At 51.1% G+C, this 20375-nt stretch overlaps 1 protein-coding gene across 1 annotated transcript in view; it reads left to right on the forward strand.

Moving 5' to 3' along the window:
* Positions 1-20375, forward strand: part of LOC128951060 (hydrocephalus-inducing protein-like) — an 80430-nt gene that overhangs the window by 16584 nt on the left and 43471 nt on the right. The window contains exons 4-8 of the mRNA XM_054296216.1: positions 9892-10078; positions 13605-13783; positions 15738-15805; positions 17609-17678; positions 19124-19204. Coding sequence (XP_054152191.1) covers positions 9892-10078; positions 13605-13783; positions 15738-15805; positions 17609-17678; positions 19124-19204 — 585 coding nt within the window. The remainder of the gene's footprint in view (positions 1-9891; positions 10079-13604; positions 13784-15737; positions 15806-17608; positions 17679-19123; positions 19205-20375) is intronic.

The following is a 20375-nucleotide window of genomic DNA, read 5'->3' on the forward strand; positions in this document are numbered from 1 at the left end:
GCACTGTCCTCCTTGGGGTTTGTTCTTTTTATGCATTGTCGCAAGAACTTTGTTGACGTTTTCGTCCTGTTGATGGAGTAATTTCTCGAACATCTTCTCCAATGTCTTGTTCTCTGATTGCCCTTCTGAGCATCCCTTTAGCTGTTCTTCCCATTCCTCTTTTAATTCATTCTTCACAATTGCTGCGACGTGCTGAGGTGTCCCCACCTTGCTGCATGCCTCCACCATCTCTGCCAAGGATGGCCGTCCTGGCATGGTGCTAATCACCCGTTGACAATCCGGGTTGGCATTGCCGAAAGCTAAACTCTCCAAGAGAGGCCTCTTCACTTCTTCTGTCGTCACCTGTCGATCCACGGCTTGCGTGAGTCGGTCGATGAACGACATGAATGGCTCTGTGGGACCTTGCCTGATGCAAGAGAACGGAACATCCGGAGCTCCTGTCGGTGTAATTTGTATGATTGCCAATCGCGCCGCTTCTTTGATGTCGCTTAACACTCTTCGTGGAAGCCGCGCTGCTTGTTCCCCTGGATTGTCATCTGGAGGATCCCCTGCTGATTGCCCTTCTGTGAGGTTCGCATTTGGCCCACCTTGATATCTGTTCCGCAACTCAGCAAGATATTTTCTCCACCTTTTTTCCCAGATAAGATTCTGTGTGTCAGTGAGGATCATTGCCACAATACTTCGAATATCATATGGTGTGAGATCATACATAGTGAATGTCCCTCTTAGTAACTGTTTGAAGTATTGTGAGTTCAGCCCAAAAGTTTGAGCCGCCTTCCCTAAGTCTTTGAGTGTCTCATGACCCATCCTTTCCCACCTTGGATTCTGTCCCTGGGCATCATATGTCACTGGCATTGTCAAATCTCCTGATCCCGGGAATAAATGCTTTTCCTTTGCCAACGCTTTTCTGATTCGCTTCCAATCCATCGTCTTCACTGGCTCTTGAAATTCCTCTTCTTCAGACTCCATTGGGATTTGCATGAATAATGGTGTTGTGGACGTCATCGGTGATTCATCGTGTCTCATTTTTCGCCTTGAGGTTTTTGGCCTTGCTCCTAAATCCGAAAAGGAAACTCGAGGATCCTGTTGATATTTCTTTTTTGCTGTATCAAATGAATGCAAGAAGCTTTTTGCTGCTTCTGCTGCTGACAGTATCCATGTTGGGACACCTTCCGATGCTGTGATCCTTACGACATCTTCTCCTTGTAGCTGTTCTTCATCTGAGCTTTCATCATCTTCATGAAATTCCGAAGTGGATGGATAATCCCTTTGTTGTGTTAACATTGTCTTCGTTGAAGTGCTTTTCTTTTTATATATTGTTGGAAAAACTTGCTGCATTGTTGCAGTCTCGCCACGAGATGGCGCTGTGGCTCCGCCGAACCGATCCAGCATGTCGTGCACTTCTGTCCTCCTGCCACTAGGTGGCCCTGTCACCGGCCTCCCTGGCTCGGATGACGGAGTGAGCTCGACTGCCCCATTTCCTCTTCCGGTCCGGCGTGCCGGCGATCTCATTTGAGACCATGTTTGCTTGGCTTTTAATTCAGCTAAAAATGGAGCTTGAACACCAAAGCGTCTCCCGTGAAGGGAAGGGACGGGGACTCCGAGGGTTTCAGCCAGAGGCACCGAGTCTGGAGAAGGTGTGGGGCCCCTAGCATGGCCCCTCCTCGCCCGAGACGTCACAGGGGATCAGGCCCGCCGCCGCCCGCGCTCCACTTTCTGCACATGCGTGCTCTCCGAGCCGCTCCCTGTGTCTCCTGAGCTGACGTCACTCTCTCCCCCTCGTTCCACCCCCGAGGTTTCTTCCCCTCGGTCTGTCCCTGACTCTGTCTCCTCCTCCTCTGACGCTGTGTTCACTCCTCCCTCCGGTGTGTACAGCCCACCTCCCGCCGGCATTCCAGCTCGCCCCGCGATTCTGGCCGACCTCCGCACCGGGTCTGACGTCACAACCGCGCGCCTCCTGCGTCTCACTATGGTGGCTCTCTGGGGCTGTGCGGTTTCCCCCAATTCGCCGCCCGCATTTGCCGCCCCTGCACTGGTATGTGACTCCCCCCCCCAGGTTCTTGCAAGTTTTGCCCGCCATGCGCATCTCCTCATCTTCTCCCTCGCTGCCCGCGTTTGCCGCTGCCGCCGCGCCGCCGCCTTGCTCTGCCGCGCCGCCGTGCCCTTCGCGAGAAAGCGCTCCCCCCGATCCCTTGTCTTCCTCCTGCTCCCCCCCTTCCGTTCCTGACTCCTCTACACTCTCTGGGGTTTCAGGACGCTTTTGGGGTTTCTTAGGGTCTTCAACCGGGGGGTTTAACATTATTTCCTGCTCTCTTTTTTTGAGAGCCCTTTCCCCCTGGCTTTTTGAAGCCAGAGCTAATTTTTTCCCGGTGCTTTGCTCCACCCCCTCCTCTGAGGGTGCCGCAGTTTTTCGCTGCTTTTCCAGTCTTTTTGACTGCACTGAAATACCTTCTAGCATAATTCTTGCTGGCGAGAGCAGCTTTAACGCTGTCTCATCTTTTTTCTTTGCTAAGAAATATAAATGCCTATTAATTTCTTGCCAAAACCCCACTTCGAACAACAGGCATGTTTCTGCAAGTGGGTAGTTGAGCCTTGCCCACAACAATAACTGTTTTAATTCTTTCTTTGGGATCCCTTCTGTATATAATTAAGCCACGCCTTGTAAGGCGGACAAGATTTCCTGTTGTTCCTGGGAGAGTGTGGCCCCCATATTCTTATTTTTGGCCTTCTTCCCGAATCTGTCGTCAGAGTGGTCTGAAGGCTCCCAATCTCCATCCAGCAGGTCACAAGAGATGGATCCAGAGGCGCCTTTCTGGTCCCAGTCCAGGCCGCTCTGCTACGAACTGTCTTCGGCAGAAGCTGAGAGATGGAATTCTCAGTGACTGCTGATTTTTGCAGATTCTCCTGGCCGTTTTTTTTTTTTCTTCTTCTTTCTTCAGGCTTCTCTCCTTAGGAGTTATCAGTGCTGTCCTCTTGGCTCTTCAGCTCTTCAGCTCTTCAGGGCTTTTCCCCCCCCCGAAAAGTTTGGTGGGAGATTGCCCACCCAGAGACGCCACTTGTCGGATTTTCGGCTGTTTAGATGGTCTGGAAAGGCCCGAGGTGGCCTTGGGCCGCCCGCGCTCCAAAGGACGAGAAGGGACTTCAGATCTTTTCTCAGTCTCGGTGTTTATTATGTGCTTATCTAAAAGATTTTCTCTTGGCCTGACAGAGTTCTGCTCAGCAGTCAGCCATGGGCACACACTGTGAGCCCCTGGGGCGGCCACCTATCTTTATACTCGGAGTTACGTATACAATATTTATCATTTTTCTCCAATACCCTCTACCCTTATTAACCAGTGCACTTTTGGTAAGGACCAATCCCAAAGTGCCAACATCACCACAGAAGATGGAGGCCAAGAAGAAGAAGAAGAAGGAGAAGGGCACGCCCCAATTCCTCCATCTTACTTCTTCAGACCCCCCTGTACAGAAATCTTAAACCCTGTATCTCACACTCCAATTAACTTATCCCTTCACCATTCACCCCGGTGAAATCCTCCTATCCTCATACTGATGTCGTCTCCCATGTGGGATCAAAGTCCAGCCACCAGACATTTCTGGCAACATTCCAGGACTCCCGAGCCCCCCAGGGGTGGTCTTGGTCACCCTGCACCCCAGTCCTGAGAGGCTGAGATCCCACACACGAGCACTGATCTGGCTCTGGGGCTGCTGGGGCCTTGTCTTTCCTCCCCTCCCTCCAAAGTCTCACGTCCAGCACATGAACATTGCTGGCCCAAGGCTTCTCCATCAGCCAGCAGTGATGTTCTCACCAGTGGCAGTGGGAACCGGTGAGCCCATAATTACAGCAAGAGGTCCTTAATGAGCAGAACCTGAAGCAAGTTCATCAGCTGTCACTACTGACATGAATAAAGTTCAGCTTGCCAGATGTCCTTTGTTTTTGGGTGTGATGCATTCATCACCAAAGTCCCCAGAACACACTTTTAAGTGACAGATTGACCAGCAGCAAAGCACCAAGGCCATGGCTGTAGAAGTGCACAAAGCCCAGCAGCTGCTGGGCAGAAACACATTTCCCCTGAGCTGTCCCTGAGCATCAAAGCACAGAGTCTTGTGCTTGTCAGGCAAGAGCTGTTTACCTGGTGACCAATCCTGATTGCTCCTGTAAAATCCAAAGTGCACCAACATATCTGCATCATTATTTCCAACACATTGTACAGAGTTTGCCTGCTGGGCCAAGCAAACAGTTACCAGCCTGCATGACAACCCAGAATCCCAGACTGCATAGCTGGTAAATACAAAGAAACCTCCTGTTCTGCTTCCTTGATGTGCTCCTGCTCATGGTGCTTCATTTAGCTGGGATTGGACCCTTCAGACTGTAAATGGCATCCTCCTTTTGGGTCTTGTTTCCATGCCACTGTATTGCTCTAATCTGCTGGTGGTGTTGGTGCTTGGCACCAGTGGACGGTGGATGGGAGCTGACTCTCACTGTCAGTTGATCATCCCACTGCAAAACTTTCCTACCTTCTCTCTGTGAGTTCTGACAGGCAGCTCCTCACAACACTGACTCCTTTCCTCTTTCCTCCTCCTTCCTGTCCCTCACAGCACATACTAACCCTTGCTGTCCCTAGCACGACCACCTGACCCTTACTCTTCATAGCACAGCTGAAAAACTCCAACTCTCCTCTGCACCAGCTAATCCGCTCTTTTATAACACCCATCCTTATTGCACCATCCTTACAGGACACAGCGGTGACCTATTGAGGGCAAGGCTGTTCCTACTCTTTGGTAATTAGTACAGCTGCAAATCCTCAGGGGTGAGATTGCCTCCTGCACTATCTCTATTCTCTTACAATCCATCCTCCCACAATCTGCACTCTATTTGTACTCTTTTAGAGTTTTGACTGCTCCTTTTCTTAGAGCAGCTTTCATTGAAATGCTGATAAAATGTGCCCGTTTTAGGCTAAATCAGCATGTTTTCAAGGCAAAATAAACCAAAGAACTACACTACAAATTCAACAGTAATTATTCCTCGATCTTCAAGGAAAAGTTCCTTCTCCCCGTCTGATTCCTAGGCTGTAATCTCACAGAATAGGTAGTGCCCTAACATTTGCATCTCTTGAGATGCGATTTATAGGCAGCAGGAAAAGAGGAATTCCTTAGGCAGTAAGTGTCAAGTTGTGTATGCAGATAGCTCTGAACCCTCTGTGTGCTCTTCACAAACCATTCTCTGATGGGATTGCTGGCAGTGGGAGCCTTGAGGCTCATTGCAGAGAGCTGGATGCAGAGTATGGGGGAGCTGAGGTCATTTTACCCCCAGGATCTTGTGAGGGCTGGATCTTCTCAGCAGTGGCTCAGTGGCTGTTTGTGATCCTGTCCTGTCTTCTGCTGCCTGTGCTTGGTTTGCTCCCTGCTTGCCCAAGGGAGCTGCAGTGCAGCAGGAATCTCATGGCCAGGTGTCCCCAGGCCTGACCCCTCTCTCTGTGTTGCAGCCCTTTCTCCGTGGTGCCGGCCACAGGAACTCTGGGCGCTGGTGAAACCCTGCAGGTGACAGTGACATTTCACCCGCTGACCAAGGGTGACCATTGCAGCCTCCTGAGCTGCAGCACAGGTGAGTGCTGGGCCCTGCAGGGCACAGGACAGTTGTCCACCATGGCTCCCTGCTGTCCATCCCCTTCATTCCCTCTAGAGGTTCCTCCCTGTTCCAGATTTACCCCAAAAAAACCTGAGAACTCCTTGGTGTTTGGGGACTTGATAAAACCCCCTCTAACAGGGGATTTTTGGACTCCTGTTTTGCTGGGAGTTGCTGAGTGGAGGGAGGAGGAACCCTAATTCTCCACTACCATGGGGCTGTGCCTGGGTGAAGTTTTATTTTATTCCTGGGCAGTGCTGTATGAGAGGTGTGAGGTTTCCATCAGACTCTCCAATGCAATGGAATTCTTGCACACCTCTGTCCCATATGCTACTTCTCCATTGGCTTGTCACAGACCCTTTTTCTATGTTGCCCTCTACACATAAATGTAGTTTCTGCCTAATAACATTTTCAGGCCCTCGAGTTCCTGGCTGGTGACAAGTCAAGACAAAGTCTTCCTCATCCCCATTTCCCAGGTCGTTCATGCAGTTGCAGACCTCTCACATCTATCTCCCATTTGATTTCTAGACTGAGGAATCCCATTCAGTCTTCATAAAGAAGCTGCTCTGTACTTATTAATCATTCCTTTGTCCCTTTTTTATTTAATTTGAAATACTCCAGCTTGGTTTTTGAAATCACAGCAATATAAAATATTTCAAGACTGATGTGGCTGTGGGTTTGGACAGGAAATGATGATAATTTTCATGGTGTTCAGTTTGTAGTGGTATGTCACATTGCAGAGCCAGGCTGGCTGTGTTTCCTCACCTGTGTCCCCTCCTGCTGTGGGCTGTCACTTCACTTGTTCCTCTGGGGCTCCTTTTGCTGCCCACCTGCCCCCAGGCATATTTGCTGGTCAGCAAGAAGGGATCCAAGGGATCAGGAGAGACAGGAGTCTCCTGGGATGCCTGGGGAGAGCCTGAGGCAGGACTGAGCAGGGCTTCTCAGCCCTGTCACCTGAAGGACTTGGATGCAGAAATCAGAAATCCTGGTGATCTGAGTGGGTCACCAGAGCACATGGACCAATCTCCCTGTCCATCCTGTCACCTTGGGGCCAAATCTCCACAAACACTCTCAGAAATAAGGTGTTTAAGGAGCTGCCCAGGACATCCCCACGCTCTACACACACAGAGCTGTCAGGATGTGATAAACGGACTGATGCACAGAGCTGCTAATGCAACTAAAAGCTGGGACACCTTCTTCTGTGCCCTGTGGTTTGCTCTGTTCCTTGTGCTTCCATCAGCCAGTGAGCTGAGCAAAGACTCTCCTTTGCTTTGTTCCAGGTGAAGAAAGAATCCACACAAAGCTCTATGGAGAAGCTGTAGATGTCAACGTTGGGCTGAGCACAAATATCGTGCACGTTGACACCACCTACATCACCACATCTACCCACAGAACCGTGTTCATTGAAAACAGGAGTAACATCACAGCCCACTTCCAGTGGAAGGCTTTTCCTACTGAGGAACGTGAGAATGAAGTGAAGAGGAGGTTGGTTTGAAAGATACATTTCAGTGAGATATATGGTCCAGGACTGAAACTGATGTGTGGCCTCAGGGGGTGTTGGTGCTTTTGAATGGTTTAGGCCAAGTAAACCATGCCTGGCAGTGGGGTGTGTCACCCTGGGCTTCAGGAGCTCAGCACTCAGCATTCCAGTTCCATTTATACTCCAACCAAGGATGGCATTTTGGGAAGGAAAGGTTGGCTGCAATGACTGGATTTCCTCAAGTTCTAATTGGGCTTTTGCCTCTCTAATCTTTTTCCTACATGACCAACATCCTTAAACAGTTCCTGAGTTGCTAGCCCCTCTTTCCAAAGGTGACACACCCTCTTTTTTTTCCCCTTAGTTCCTTCAAGAGCTCCTTGCCCATCCAGGCTGGTTGTCTTCTCCATCAGCTTGTCTTTCAGCACACAGAGACAGTTTGTTCCTGTGTCTTGAAGACTTCTTTCTTGAAATATCTTCATTCTTCCTGGACCCCTTTGTATTTAAGGGCTGTTTGCCAAGGCACTCTCCAAATCAGTGTCTTGAACAGGCCAAAGTCTGCCCTCCAGGAGTCCAGAGTGGAAGTTTTGTTGATGCCCCTCCTTGTTTCACCAAATATTGAGAACTCGATTATTTCACGGTCACTGTACCCCAGACAGTGGTGAACAGATCAAGTTCATTTAGGGAACTAAATTCCCTAATTTATCATTGGGGGATCTCCTGTGATATCCAGTACCTGGACTCCAGGGAGGTAGCACACTTCCCTGTGGAATGGATCTGGTCAATGTACAGGGCCCTCAGTTCCCCTTAGAAGGGAGTCACCTACTACCACCACCCTTCTTGTTAATACTTGAGGCTGTGATCTGTCTGACAGACCACGTGCAACTGGGAGACTCTCCAGACAGAATTTGTTCCTTCATCTGCCTGACCCTCTGGAGGCAGGGCCTCATACCTGTTCTGTCAGGGCACCTGGGCAGGTGATGGGGGTCAGGACAGAATTTTATTACCTCTCCTGTAGAGACCCATTTCCATTCCCCACTGTCTCTTAGGTCTCCTCCTTCTGCCTGCTCACAAGATGGGCAGGGCTCCTCTGGTTCCTGCTGAGCTTCTCTCAGGGTTGGACGGGTGTAACTCCACCAGTTTGTTTATTTTTCACTCTCCCTAATGCTCCTCAGCCTTTCCACTTCTTCCTTAAGCTCTGCTATGGGACAGAGCAGATCATTCACCTGCTGACTCCACACACAGGTGTCTTTTGCACTAACCCCTGATCTTAGCACCAGGCCAGACCCTCCCTGCAGCCAGGGGCCTGGGCAGCTTCGTCCTTTCTAAGGGTTCTGTTTGAGTTAGTGCACTCCTGCTGGCAGCAGCAGCAGCAAGGGCTTTTCATCATTTGTAAACCATTGCTAGGGAAAGAAAAAAGCAGAAACAAGAAAGAAAGAAAAAAAAAAGGCTTGCACCTCACAACCAGCAAATAGACACAACCCACTACACAAGGAGAGTGAGTCACTGCACCCTTTCTGCTCAGCCAAGCGAAAACTGAAAAACTGCTGGGCCAAAAGTGCCGTGGCAAGCCCCTGTGTGCTGCAGGCCAGGTCACTTGCACTCCCCAGAGCCATTTTAAATTGCCTGCAAAGGACCAGGAGATCGACCCTTGCCCGCTTGAATGGCTGGTGAGAGGGTCCTTTAGTGCCCTGGGCTTCTTGGTTTGCCACTGTTCTCTATCTCCTTACACTGTGTTTGACTTCCATACAAGCTCTGTGTGGTAAAAGAAAATCCCATGACCTTCTCTGGCTACTTCCCTGGGCTGTTTATTTCCATTTTTTCCCACTTGCCTGCCTCAGCCTGGACCCCAGGTGATCCACTTTCCCCTCAGAAGCAACTACGTTTCCCCAAAGTAAACTTCAACTTGGTTTTGCTTTTGTGGGGTTTCTTCCAATTGCATCTGGTTTTATGCCACTTTGTGTCCTAGACTGTCACCAGGACATGTTGTTCTTCCTTACTTCCAGTCGCAGGAATAGTTTTAGCTCCAAGGCCACTGTCCTTCTGCCAGAGAAGCTTTTGAGATCTCAGAGCAAAGAGAACTTTTTATGAGAGGAGATAGTGCAGGATCCTTTCCCTTTCAGGACATTCTACTACCATGCACTGGGATGGGACCCAGAAAGCTGTGGATCATGAAACTCCAGGAGTTTGCTGTCTCCCTCCTGCACAACAAAGTCCCTTCCCCTCTCAGAGCCTCTGTTTTCATGCATATAAAGCCTTGAATGTCACTGAAGGGATGTGGTGCCTGAATTCATCAATTTCCTGTGGAAGTGCTCTGGGATGCTCTTGGGAAGGCAGAGTAGGGAACGGGGCAGGTCCAAAGTGAAAGAAACAAAGAGTGATGCTGGTAACACGTAGCTGCAACCCAGCTTCATCTCCCCTTCCCAGGGAAGTCCTGCTCCATGATCTTTTATCTGCTTTCCCCAAGTAGCTCAGTGGTGGGAAAAGCCAGCTGAGGTGGTCGGTGGATTCTCCCTCAGTTTTGGCAGAGGCTTTGAGCCAGGAGGTTCTCTTGAGGGCTTCTGGCTTTGGAAAGCTCCCCTGAGCTTGCAAGTGTGGAGCAAAACTCCCTTGTGCCAGTGAACAAGTTGTCCTCTGATCCATCTGGGACTCCCATGGCTTGGGGTCAGCCCTTGCTGGGGAGCTGCTGCTGCTCCTCCCCAAGTGCTTTCTCTCCTGCACTCACACTTCTCTCTCCAAATCTGTGGCTCATGAAACCATCTGCTGGCCTTGTCTCTCCCTGGGGCTGCAGGCGGCGCAGTTTGCTGCACTCACCGAGCCAGGTGAGGCTGGAAAAATTCACGGAGGAGAAAAAATCAGAGGAGGACAAAGATGAAGATGGCGCTGCCCTCCTGACCAGCATGGCCCAGGAGAAGATGGCAGAGGTGCAAGAAGACTCCATGATGTTCTCCGATGACATTTTTTTCATTGAGCCAATGGTAAGTGATAGGTGAGAACCCCATTTTCCTCCTCCTCCCTGCTCCTCCTCCTCCTTTCTGGAGCGGCTGCAGAGCTCCCTGCTCAAAGCATTTGTGCCCTGCAGGCTCCAGGCAGGGCTGGGAGCCTGACAAAGCCCAGCTCTGCTGCCAGGCTCGAGCTCAAGGCACTGCCTGCGTGTCCTGTCAGTGTCCCAGGGAGCAGTTCCTGTCGGCAGGGGCTCCCCCCACACGTGGGGCTCAGCAGAGGCTGTTGGAGCACTGCCAGCTCACACTGACCTGGAGCTTGCAATGGTTCCCTGGCAAAAGGAGGCCAAATTCAGCCCCAGTTAATGACAGAAATGCCAATCCCCTCCTGTAACCATGCCTTGCACTGTTTCTGAGTGTCCCTTCCAGCGTCATCTGTGAGCCTGGACACAAGGGTGGAAGGCTGAAATGGGCCTTTGGACTTCTCCTGCACACAGGGACAGAAAACCTTTTCCTTTTCTGGTGATGCAAGCAAACTGCCACGTGCTCCCATCAACCAGAGCCCTGATTCTGAGTACTGGCATTGTGAGAGATGATGAATGCCTGCTGTCTGCACAGTGCAAAATCTCTTCTTATCTTGGAGTAAACCCTAGAATAATGCCAGCCTCTGCTTTCTTTCAAAACAGATTAAACTAATATTTTTATTTCCAAGGAAGGGGATCATCATCTCTTCTTGGTTACTCCTATGGCCCATCTGAGGCCAAGTGCACAGTGGCAGTTGCATCCCACTGTAGCTGACAGCAGCATGATGGGACCAAGAGCTTGTGTCAGAGCAGCAGGAATATTGTGGAGAGTGGGAGCTAATCAGCTGAGCATTGAGAGCTTCCAGCACTATGTTAAGCTGGGTTTGGAGCGTTTCCTTGGGCTCCTTGTGTTGTTCATTCGTCATTGATGCTCTAAATCAAGGCTTACAGGACTGTGGTTGAGAACAAGAAACACGAAGTTTGAAGAGAAATGTTTTGCTGTCTTTCTGTTGTAGGAGGGAGAAATCGGGCCGAATTGTTCGGCCGGAATCAGAGTGACCTTTAAACCCCTGGACGTCCTGGGGTACCAAAGTACGGCTTACCTCAGCATCTCAGGTACAGCTCCTTCCCTCTGCTTCTCTCACCCACAGTGAAGACATGGTGCCAGCCTGGGCTCCCATGGAACTGCTGGGAAGAGTCCCTGGTCAGCAGGGCAGTGCTGGCACATCCCCCCTGGCCCTGCAGCTTCCAGAGAGTCTCCCGTGCTGGGCCAGGGCTCAGAACAGCCGTGTCTGGGTTACCAATCCCAGAGCAACCCAGGCAGTGCAGGGAGAAGTTTTCATGCCATGGCTTTGCCAGCATTTCCTCAAAGGCCAAAGAGCTACAGAGCAGAGCAGCTTTAGTGAACAAGCACTAAGCCCTTCCAGACACCTCCAGGATGGCTCCATTTGACGTGGATTCATCATCAGGCAGCAGGAGCTGAATTATAAATGTGCTCCCTGAGCCTGGATCACCTCCCAGTGCCCAGACATGGCTGAGCCCCACTGAGCCCAGGGTGGTTGTAGAAGGAGCACCCTTGGCCAGCACCTGCTTCTGTCCCTGTGTGGGAATTGTCACCTGGCAGCTCACAGTCTGTGGAAATAGAACACAGTGCTGAGTGTCAGAAATTGAGGACTTTGGCAATGAAGTTGTGTGCTACTGGGCCAGGTAGTTTGGCAATTGCTGCCTGGCAATTTGCTCTTAATGAGCTTTGTGCCTTCCCTGAATGGATTTCAGAGCTCCTCTAAGTGCATGGGAAAGAAACCACAGAATTCTAGCATGTTCAGGATGGAATGGACCTTAAAGATCATCTAGTCCCTTCCCACTAGATCAGGTAGCTCATCCAGCCCCATCCAGCGTGGCTTTGAACACTTTCAGGGTTGGAGCCTCACCCTTGGGGAATCTGCCCCAGTGTCTCACCACCCCCATAGTAAAAAATTTCTTCCCTAATATCTAACCTAAATTTCTTTCAATTTCTACCCATTACTCCTTGGCCTGTCACTACAGGACAGGAGATGTTTTAAACTCAGCAGACTGCTGGTTTAAATTGGAAAGCAGCCCGAGGAATGGGTTAGAAATTAGAAGTCAGCCCCAAGGGATGTCTCCTGAGGGAAGAGAAGGGTGCATATCTTCTCCTGCAGCATCAGGAGCTGGTTGCATCCAGCCTGGAAAATGCAGCGGAGCAGAGGGAATGATTGTACTGCAATGGACATCTCTCCCCAGGCCGTGAGAGCAGGCTGCCCCTGCGCCTCAGAGGGGAAGGCCAAGGACCCTTGGTCGAATTCAGCTCTCATACACTGAACATTGGGAGTGTTTTTGTCAACTCTTCCCACATCCATGAGGTGAGCAGCAGGGCTTGGGATGGATCCTGATGGCTCCTGAGGCAGCAGCAAGCCTGATGGAGCTGTGGAATTCCTGGCAACCTGGGCACTTGTGAGCAGGGAATATTTGTTGTACTGCTCAAATCTGAGGGGTCACAAAGGTGTGTCTGTTGTTCCTGAAGCCCCAGTCCCTGCTTTTGGGCAGCCTTCCTTAGGGATCAGCTGGCAGGCTTCCTGCAAAACAACCCCTTGGCACATGAAACCAGCACTGGCTCCAAAAGCTGCATGTTCAGAGGCTTTTGTGGCAGTGCCAGACACAAGGCCCCTTTGCACTGGGCTCTGCAGAAGCAGCTGCAACAAACTGGCTGCCTTGGGCTTCAGCCCACTGCAAACAGCTTCCAGTCAAGTGTCCCTGCCTATTCCTGGAAGTCACAGGAAAGCCATCCAGCCTCCTGGCTCAGTGCTGGCCCTTGCTAAAGGCTTGGGAGTTCTTTTCCTTGCTGACCAGTCCCTCACCACACTTTGGCCTCGGTGCATCTCTGACCCGAGAAAGAGAAAAGTGCTCCTGGGAATAAAGCAAAGGAGTTTTCTACCTATTTACCTCTCCCTCCAGAAAACAAAAATAAATCAAGGAGAGCAACTGAAAGATGTAGAAAATGAGGCTCTACATCATGCCAGACACTTTCAAAAGTGTGGCTGTGGAAGGGAAAGACACCCTGAGTTTTCTCACCAAAAGATGGTGCTGTCTCTATGTTTTGATGCTGATGCCTCATTCTCAATGTATTGTTTTCATGGTCTGGGAAAAGGTGAATGAGCAGATGGTGCTGTTGGAGCTGTGCTCACTGGGGCAGCAGCAGCTCTGGGGTGATTCCCTACGCAGCTGCAATCAGCCCACGTTGCTCTCAGGGCCAGCTCTCAATGCACTTGGTGCTGCTGAGCAGAGGGGCACTGCTCTGTGTCCATGGGATAAGCCCAGGGTGACTGCAGTTCTGTGGAGTTGCCACTGCTCTGCATGAAAACCCAAAGGCAGAACTTGTCCTGTTTTATCTTTGGACTTCTGCCATTCAGCAGCACAAAGCATCTTCTGCCTTTTCTGGGTGTTCATTGCATCATTAGACAATAACTCACAAGAAAGGAAGGTTCCACATGGATTTCCATTTTGCTTTCTTGCTTCTGCAGGTGGAACTGATTAATGAAGGAGCTCTTGATGCTCCCTTCATCTATATCCCTTCAACCACCAACGTGGGCTCCTGCTTCAAGTTTGAGCCCGAGGAGGGCATCATTGCAGCAGGTGGGAACCAGACTATTCAGATCGCCTTCAGTGCCACCGTGCTGGGGAGCTTTGCGGAGGAGGTCCAGTTCAGTGTGGCTGGATCTCCTATGCCTGCCATCCTGACCATCAAGTAAGGACCCTGGGAGCTGGGTGGGCACATCTGTGGCTGTCTCTGGGACATCCCCCACCTCCCTCCTTTTGGGGTGGAGCAGAGAACAAAGGTGTATCCTGAGGTCTGAATCTCTGCTTTGATGCTGGCATTGCCTTAGTGTGAGGCTGCCTGCTGCCCTGTGTGGTACCCAGGAGCTGCAATGACTCCTCCCTGCAGGGATCTCCCTGTGCCTTGGGCCATGGCAGGCAGTGGGATGGATCAGCTTTGGGCAGCAGCTGCTCTGGGATGTCCCACCTGAACACCCAGCAAGGCGCCCAGGGCTTTGCAGATGGGCCAGCCTGGCTGATTCTGCAGCAGCAGCAGTGTTTGTAAAACCTTGTGTGAATACTCCGTGCCAGATGGGCAGCAGCAGCCTCAGCTCCCCTCTCCCAGCCATGCTGTGGGGACAAGCTGTGCCCCCAGCTCCTGTGCACAGAGGGCTCTGGTGCCTCCTTTGCACAGCCAGCAAAGGGCTGATGTGGGAGTCAGGAACTGGGCAGCAGGAACTGTGCCAGGGACATGGGCACCATCCCATGGGCTGGTGCCATGGCAAGAGACAATCCTGGCCCAGCCAAAGGGAGAAGGGCTGATCATAGGGGAGGCAGAGCTCAGTGCTCAGCACCACAGCAGCGTGAGGCCTTGTCCCTGCCAGCCTGAGCCATGTGCTGCTGGGATAATGGAGTGGAAGCAGGAGAGCTGATGCTGGCTGCTCTGCAGTTTGGAGCTGGGCTGCTGCTCTTGGGAGGCACTGGCTCAAGGCAGTGAAGAAATGAAAACTGGATTATACCAATGAGATAAGGGAAATGGATTAAAAAGAACAAGAAAGTTATTACTTAGCAAGAGAAAAGTGGTGAGTAGGTCTGCCCATAGTGGAGAAACAATGATGCTGGCTTTGCTTTTGGAGGAAAGGTGCTGCTTTATTCGTTTGGAAATCAAGAGGGAACCTTTCACCATCAAAGAATTGATTCTCCTCTGTCCCTCCCCCAAAGTGGTCATGGGGTGTTTCTGCATAAGCAGCTTTCTCCTTGAGCAAGGGCAGGTGTCTCTTGTTGAGGTGTGCAGAGCAGAGCCAGGGGCAGTCCTGTGAGTACCACACAAAGCACAGTTCACTGCTCCTTGATTTTGAACCAAAAGGCAGAGTGGGCACTGATTGGCATCAATCATGAAATAAACTCATGAGTGTTGTGCAGCTTCAAGTGCTGATTTCAGTGTATGTTGGTGGCTTTTGGAGTGTGTCTGCTGAGTTGAAGGACAGGTGAGGTGCTGTGCTAGATTCAGGACAGCCTTGTTTGGTTGTTGAAGCTCTTGCTCTTGGCTGTGCCAGCTGGTGCACTGCTGACAAGCTGGTCCTTGCCTCTAGGATTGATCTGTCCATTGTGTAGAACTGTTGCTGCTCTTTTCAGAGGATGTTTGGGGCTCCCCTGGCTTCATGTCTCAAAACTGTCTGTAATGATTGTGTGGGTCAAACTCTCCTGAGAAAGCTCCTCCATGGGAACAGCAGTTGCAGCTCAGAAGGAGCAAAGCAGGGAAGCTGTGGCTGGAAGGGCTGCTTACAGAAGTTTGTGGGGACACCTTGATGTCCATGCCATTGCAGATGGGGAAACTGAGGCACGGAGCCATGTCTGGGTGTGTGTTCAGGGTCCTCCATGGGACCCCCAGCAACCCGGGGGCTTCTCCTGCCTGCCCTGTGCCCAGAGCCCATCAGGGGCTGTTGGCTGCTGCCCCTTGGCTTGAGCTGCCTCCTGTGCCCAGGGCCCTGTGCTGAGCACACGGGGCTGTGTTGGTTGGAAACCCAGGGTGCCCTGAGCCCGGGTTTTGTGCCCCCGAGCCGTGACAGCCAGGCCCTTGCAATGCCTTTAACCGAGCCATTGCCTGCTCTGTCCTCCAGGGGCAGCGTCACCGTGCCCAGCTTAGAGTTCGATGTCGATGAGATCAACTTCGGTGAGATCTCCTTTGGTGAGTGTTCCCTGGGCTGGACACAGCGTCAGGGATCTGTGCCTTCCAAAATGGAGCCCTTGGACATAAAAGCATCTGTCACTCATGTTCTGCCACAGCAGCCTCTTCAGGCTGTGACCTCCAGGGCTGCTGGTGCCTCAGGTAGCCTTTTGCCATTGTGAGATCCAGTAGAAGCAAGGAATGGAAAGTCAGTATTTTCTGGTGTCTCTGTCCTGCTTGAAAAGACAGATGTCTGCCAAGGAAGGGGAATCTTCCTAGAACAGAAAGAGAAAAACTTCCCTTTCAAATTATTATACTTTTGAAACTACAGAGCTTCCAGGCAAAAAAATATGGGAAAAGGAATAACAGTTCTTTACTAGAATATATCAAGACAGCACAAACAAGAACACAAGAACAGAAGTTTCCAACCCCCCAAGTAGTGTTTTTCCCCTTTGGCGTAGTTGTGTTCAAAGGCAGGAGGAGCTGTGGGGATCTCAGAAAAGCCCACCCCAAAACTCCTGTCCCTCTTCCCAGACCAAGGGGAATATTCACTATGAAGCCTAAACCCATATTAATGAAGTTCATGAACTTTTAAAGAAAACTCATTGCCTTTCCTGAGCTGCTTCTTCCCCACCCTGCATCACCACTGAGGCACTTGTTAGGTTGCCTTTTGAATAAATGGAAGAAGAAAGGCAACAGATGGAAATATGGTTCTGAAACAGGAGATTCACCCTACTTAATCTGATTTCATTCCTGAAGTCTGTTCAGCTGAAGGCAGCTGTTTTGTCTTTGCTTCTTTTCAGCTCTTGATTGTTGTCTGCATGTGCTGGCCTCAGTCTCATTGGAGGTTTTGACATCTGTGTTTGTCCTTTTTGTGCCTCCCTTGCCTCCCTGCCGGAGTCCCTGCTGGAGCTGGCAGTGGTCACTTGGATGGGCACAGAGAAGCTCTGGGCTGCAGCTGCAGTTGTTTTTTCTCCCCATCTGTGTCCCAGATGCTCTTGGTGAGCAGGCCTGGGGAGAAGTCTCCTCCCCACAGAGCTGGCCAGCCCGGCCAGATGTGCACTGCAGAGCAGGCTGTGGCTGCTCTGCGCACCCTGCGGGACATCCCCACCATGAGTGGCTGTATCTCTGCAAATCTCAGAGCCAAAGTGGGGTAAACCCTTGCAGGGAGCACTCTCAGTGAGCAGCATGGCTGTGATGTCCCTGTTTGTGGGCTGAGGTGGGACCTGGTTCCTAATTGCTAATCTCAAAGCAAGGCTTGGCTGTGCCCCCAGTTGAGTGGGCTCTGAGCTGTCACGTGCTCAGTCTGTTTGGCCCAAAGCAAGAGATGCCTTAAGGGTCCTGCAGAGACAAGCTGCATTAAATGCATCATGTTCTAGTTCCTGATTCCATCCTCACTTTTTTTTGCTGTAGCTTCTTCTCAAGGACAACTCACTGTTTATATATCTTGAAAACTGAGAGTGTTGGCAGACTTGACAGGGAATTTTACAGCTTGAATTCTCAGAGTAAATGCTGGGTCTGGGTGCACACTCATCACTGAGAGAGAACTGGTGCTGGTTTGGGGCAGGTGAGGGAGCTCGTCCCCATCCCCAAGAGAGAAGCTTGCAGTGTTCAGCAGGGCTAGGAGTGGGCATTTTCAAGGCTGCAGTCTGGAATCTGTGTCAAAGGGAGCTAAGTGACGATTAATTCCTCACGCAGCTTCTGGGTGAGCTGTAGTTCAGATCATAAAGAGCTCAACTCCAATGCCACTTTGATCCTGCCAGGATATTCCCCCAGGATCATGCCCTGCTGGGTGCCTGAATGGATATTTGTGTCCTTGCCCAGGCTTTCCCCACACGCAGTGCTGCCGCCTCACCAACAGCTCCCCGGTGCCCGTGACGTTCCAGCTCCGCATGTCGGACGATGGCACGCAGCCGGCTGTGGACAGCCTGGATCAGATCCGCAGAGAAGGTGACCCATCCTGGAGGAACGGAATTCATTTCTATCTGGAGCCCAAGGAGTTCACCATCAATCCCAGCCAAGGCACCATCCTCCCCCAGGGACACCAGGACATCGAGGTACGGCAAGAGCCCGGCCACAGCCGCTGCAGCACCAGGGCTGGAGCTGCACTGCAGGGTGGGAGGGCTTTAGCTCTGGTGCCAGCTTGGAGCATCCTGGCACTGAGAGATCTGCACTGCTGGGAGGCCTCTGCTAGCTGGCTCACTCGGGATGTTCCTCAGGGAGCGCTGTCTGCTTTCCAAAATCATATGCTGAGCTCACAGACCTTATGGTCAAGGCCTGAAGCCATCCTTGTGTTTTTGAGAGCAATTTATTTGATTACAAGTGGGCAGAGCAAGGATGAGGGCAAAAGGTGGCTGTTAGAGAGATGTCACTGTATAAAGCAGTTAGCTTTTCTCTTGGTCTCATTTCCCCCCTCCTGGGGAGCAGATGATTTGTGTTCACTGCAGGAATCTCCAGTGGAGACAAAAAAACTGCAGCCATGAACTGCCCAGCACCTGCTGGGCCACACTTTACCCTCAGCTTCCTACTGTAAAGCTGAACTCATTCCGTTCAAGTCAGCAGATTTCCTCTGTGTTTATGTCATCCTAGTCAGATGAAAAATTGGCCCCTTAATTTGAATACAGCAGTGCATAAAGCTTTAGTCTAATGTTTTAATGTAGCTTAATGTAGACTTATGCCCTGATAGCAAGGTGTGTTTACCAGATCTGGTCTTGCCAGAAGGCTTTTGTTACTCTGAGACTGTGCTCTAACATGGACCAGCAGAAGAATTAAGGCAAAATCTGCCCTTTCTTTACCATGAAACAAGAACTGGAGGATATTACACGTGTGTTGAAAGCGAAAGGGAGACGACCCATCTTTGTTGATCAGCATCGACTCCAATTTATTGATCAAATCAGTCACCCTTTATAATAGTGTTAATTAACTTCATGCATATTGCAAAATCCGAGCTCACGATAGGTTACAGAGAAAACTCTAACCCCTCCTTTGGGTGGTTAGAGTTTTGTGGTTGTTTATTGAAACCAAAATTAGTGTTCTCACTGTGATATGAAAAGTTCTCAAAACCTTCATATCTGTTCCCAGAACAGCCAAGGACTGTTATGAGAAGACAGTCTGAGAATCCTGCTGTTTATAAAAAAGGTGCCTGAGAACCTAGTTATTTACAAAATCAAGCCTGAAAACCTTACAGCTGCCTTTTATTTTCCCATCAGCTGTATACCTTCATGGCCTCTTTCTTTAAGCCATGCTTGAACCAGGCTCTCCACACACGTGAGTAATGAGCTTTTGTAAGGAAGAATTGACTACTTTTCTCTTGCACCAGGTGACCCTGTGTTCCAACAGCGTGATGGATTTCTACCGGAGAATGCTGGTGGACCTGGAGGGTTTTGGCAAGGGAGTGACAGCACTGGTCATCACAGCCAGGTACCAGCCCTTGCCTGGCCTCCCGCAGGCCCTGCCTTGCCCAGGCTGTGCTGGCTGCAGCTGCCAAGGAGAAGTGCTGCTGAATGCCCTCATGTTGTGCCAGCTGGACACGAGAACAGCAGTGCTTGGGCAGCAGCCTGTGGTGAAAAGCACCCCTGCTCATAGCCCAGCACAGTCCTGAGCCTTTTTCTAAAGGGATCAGGAATGATATTTTTATTGGCCTGGGGTTTGTTCCTTGGGGTAGAACAAATTTCCCAAGGGCCTCCTCTCCTTCCTGCAAGAGGTGGAGTTGTGCTGGTTGTGAGCACCGTGCACTGGTTTGGGCCACACCAGGCAGCCTGCTGAGAGTCAGGGTCTGGTTCTGTTAATGACAGCAGGTGACAGGGGAAAGTGGCTCACAGAAACAGTGGTGAGTGCAAGATCTTATGAGGGGAAAGCAGCCCTTGATGGGGCAGGTCAGTTCCAGTTTTTCTCCTTCCCTGTGCTTCCTATTTTGAGCTTTAATGTTCTCAGACTTAAACCAAAAGTCATTCTTGCTGCAGAATTCCATGCTGCTGTGCTGCTGTGGGTGTCAGTGTGATGCCCAGAGGGATGCAGCTCCCTGGTGCTGTTCCCTGTGCCAGGCAGAGCCATCCAGGCAGTGCCTGGGCTGCCATTGTGTACAGCAGGTGGAGCTGGGGCCAGGCAGTGCCTGGAGCTGTGCAGGGAAGGAGCCAGGGAGCTGCAGGGCCTGGCAGGGGCTGATCAGCCCCTCTGTGGGGCAGCTGCTGTCTCGTGCCCTCCAGGGCTGGGGCAAAGAGCTGAGTTCTCAGGCAGGGCAACAGCACCATGGCAGAGAAGGGAGTCATTTTTACTGAGACCCTGGAGCTGTGTGTTCCTTGAGCCTTAGGGAGCACTGATCCTTGTCGAGTCATTTTTACTGAGACACTGGAGCTGTGTGTTCCTTGAGCCTTAGGGAGCACTGATCCTTGTCGAGTCATTTTTACTGAGACACTGGAGCTGTGTGTTCCTTGAGCCTTAGGGAGCACTGATCCTTGTTGGGAAGGCTCCCCCAGAGCTCGTGGGTCGCTGGCACTGTTCCAGGAGTCCTTGCAAGCCTTCTTGGGTAAAGGAGGGGCTGAGGCAGCTGTGGGGCAAAGTGCTCTGCCTGGGGCCCTTGGCAGCCTCTGGG

The sequence above is a fragment of the Melozone crissalis genome, unplaced genomic scaffold (assembly GCF_028551555.1).
Source record: "Melozone crissalis strain CALT ecotype California unplaced genomic scaffold, PUWL_Pcris_2 ptg000007l_1, whole genome shotgun sequence".
NCBI lineage: Eukaryota > Metazoa > Chordata > Aves > Passeriformes > Passerellidae > Melozone > Melozone crissalis.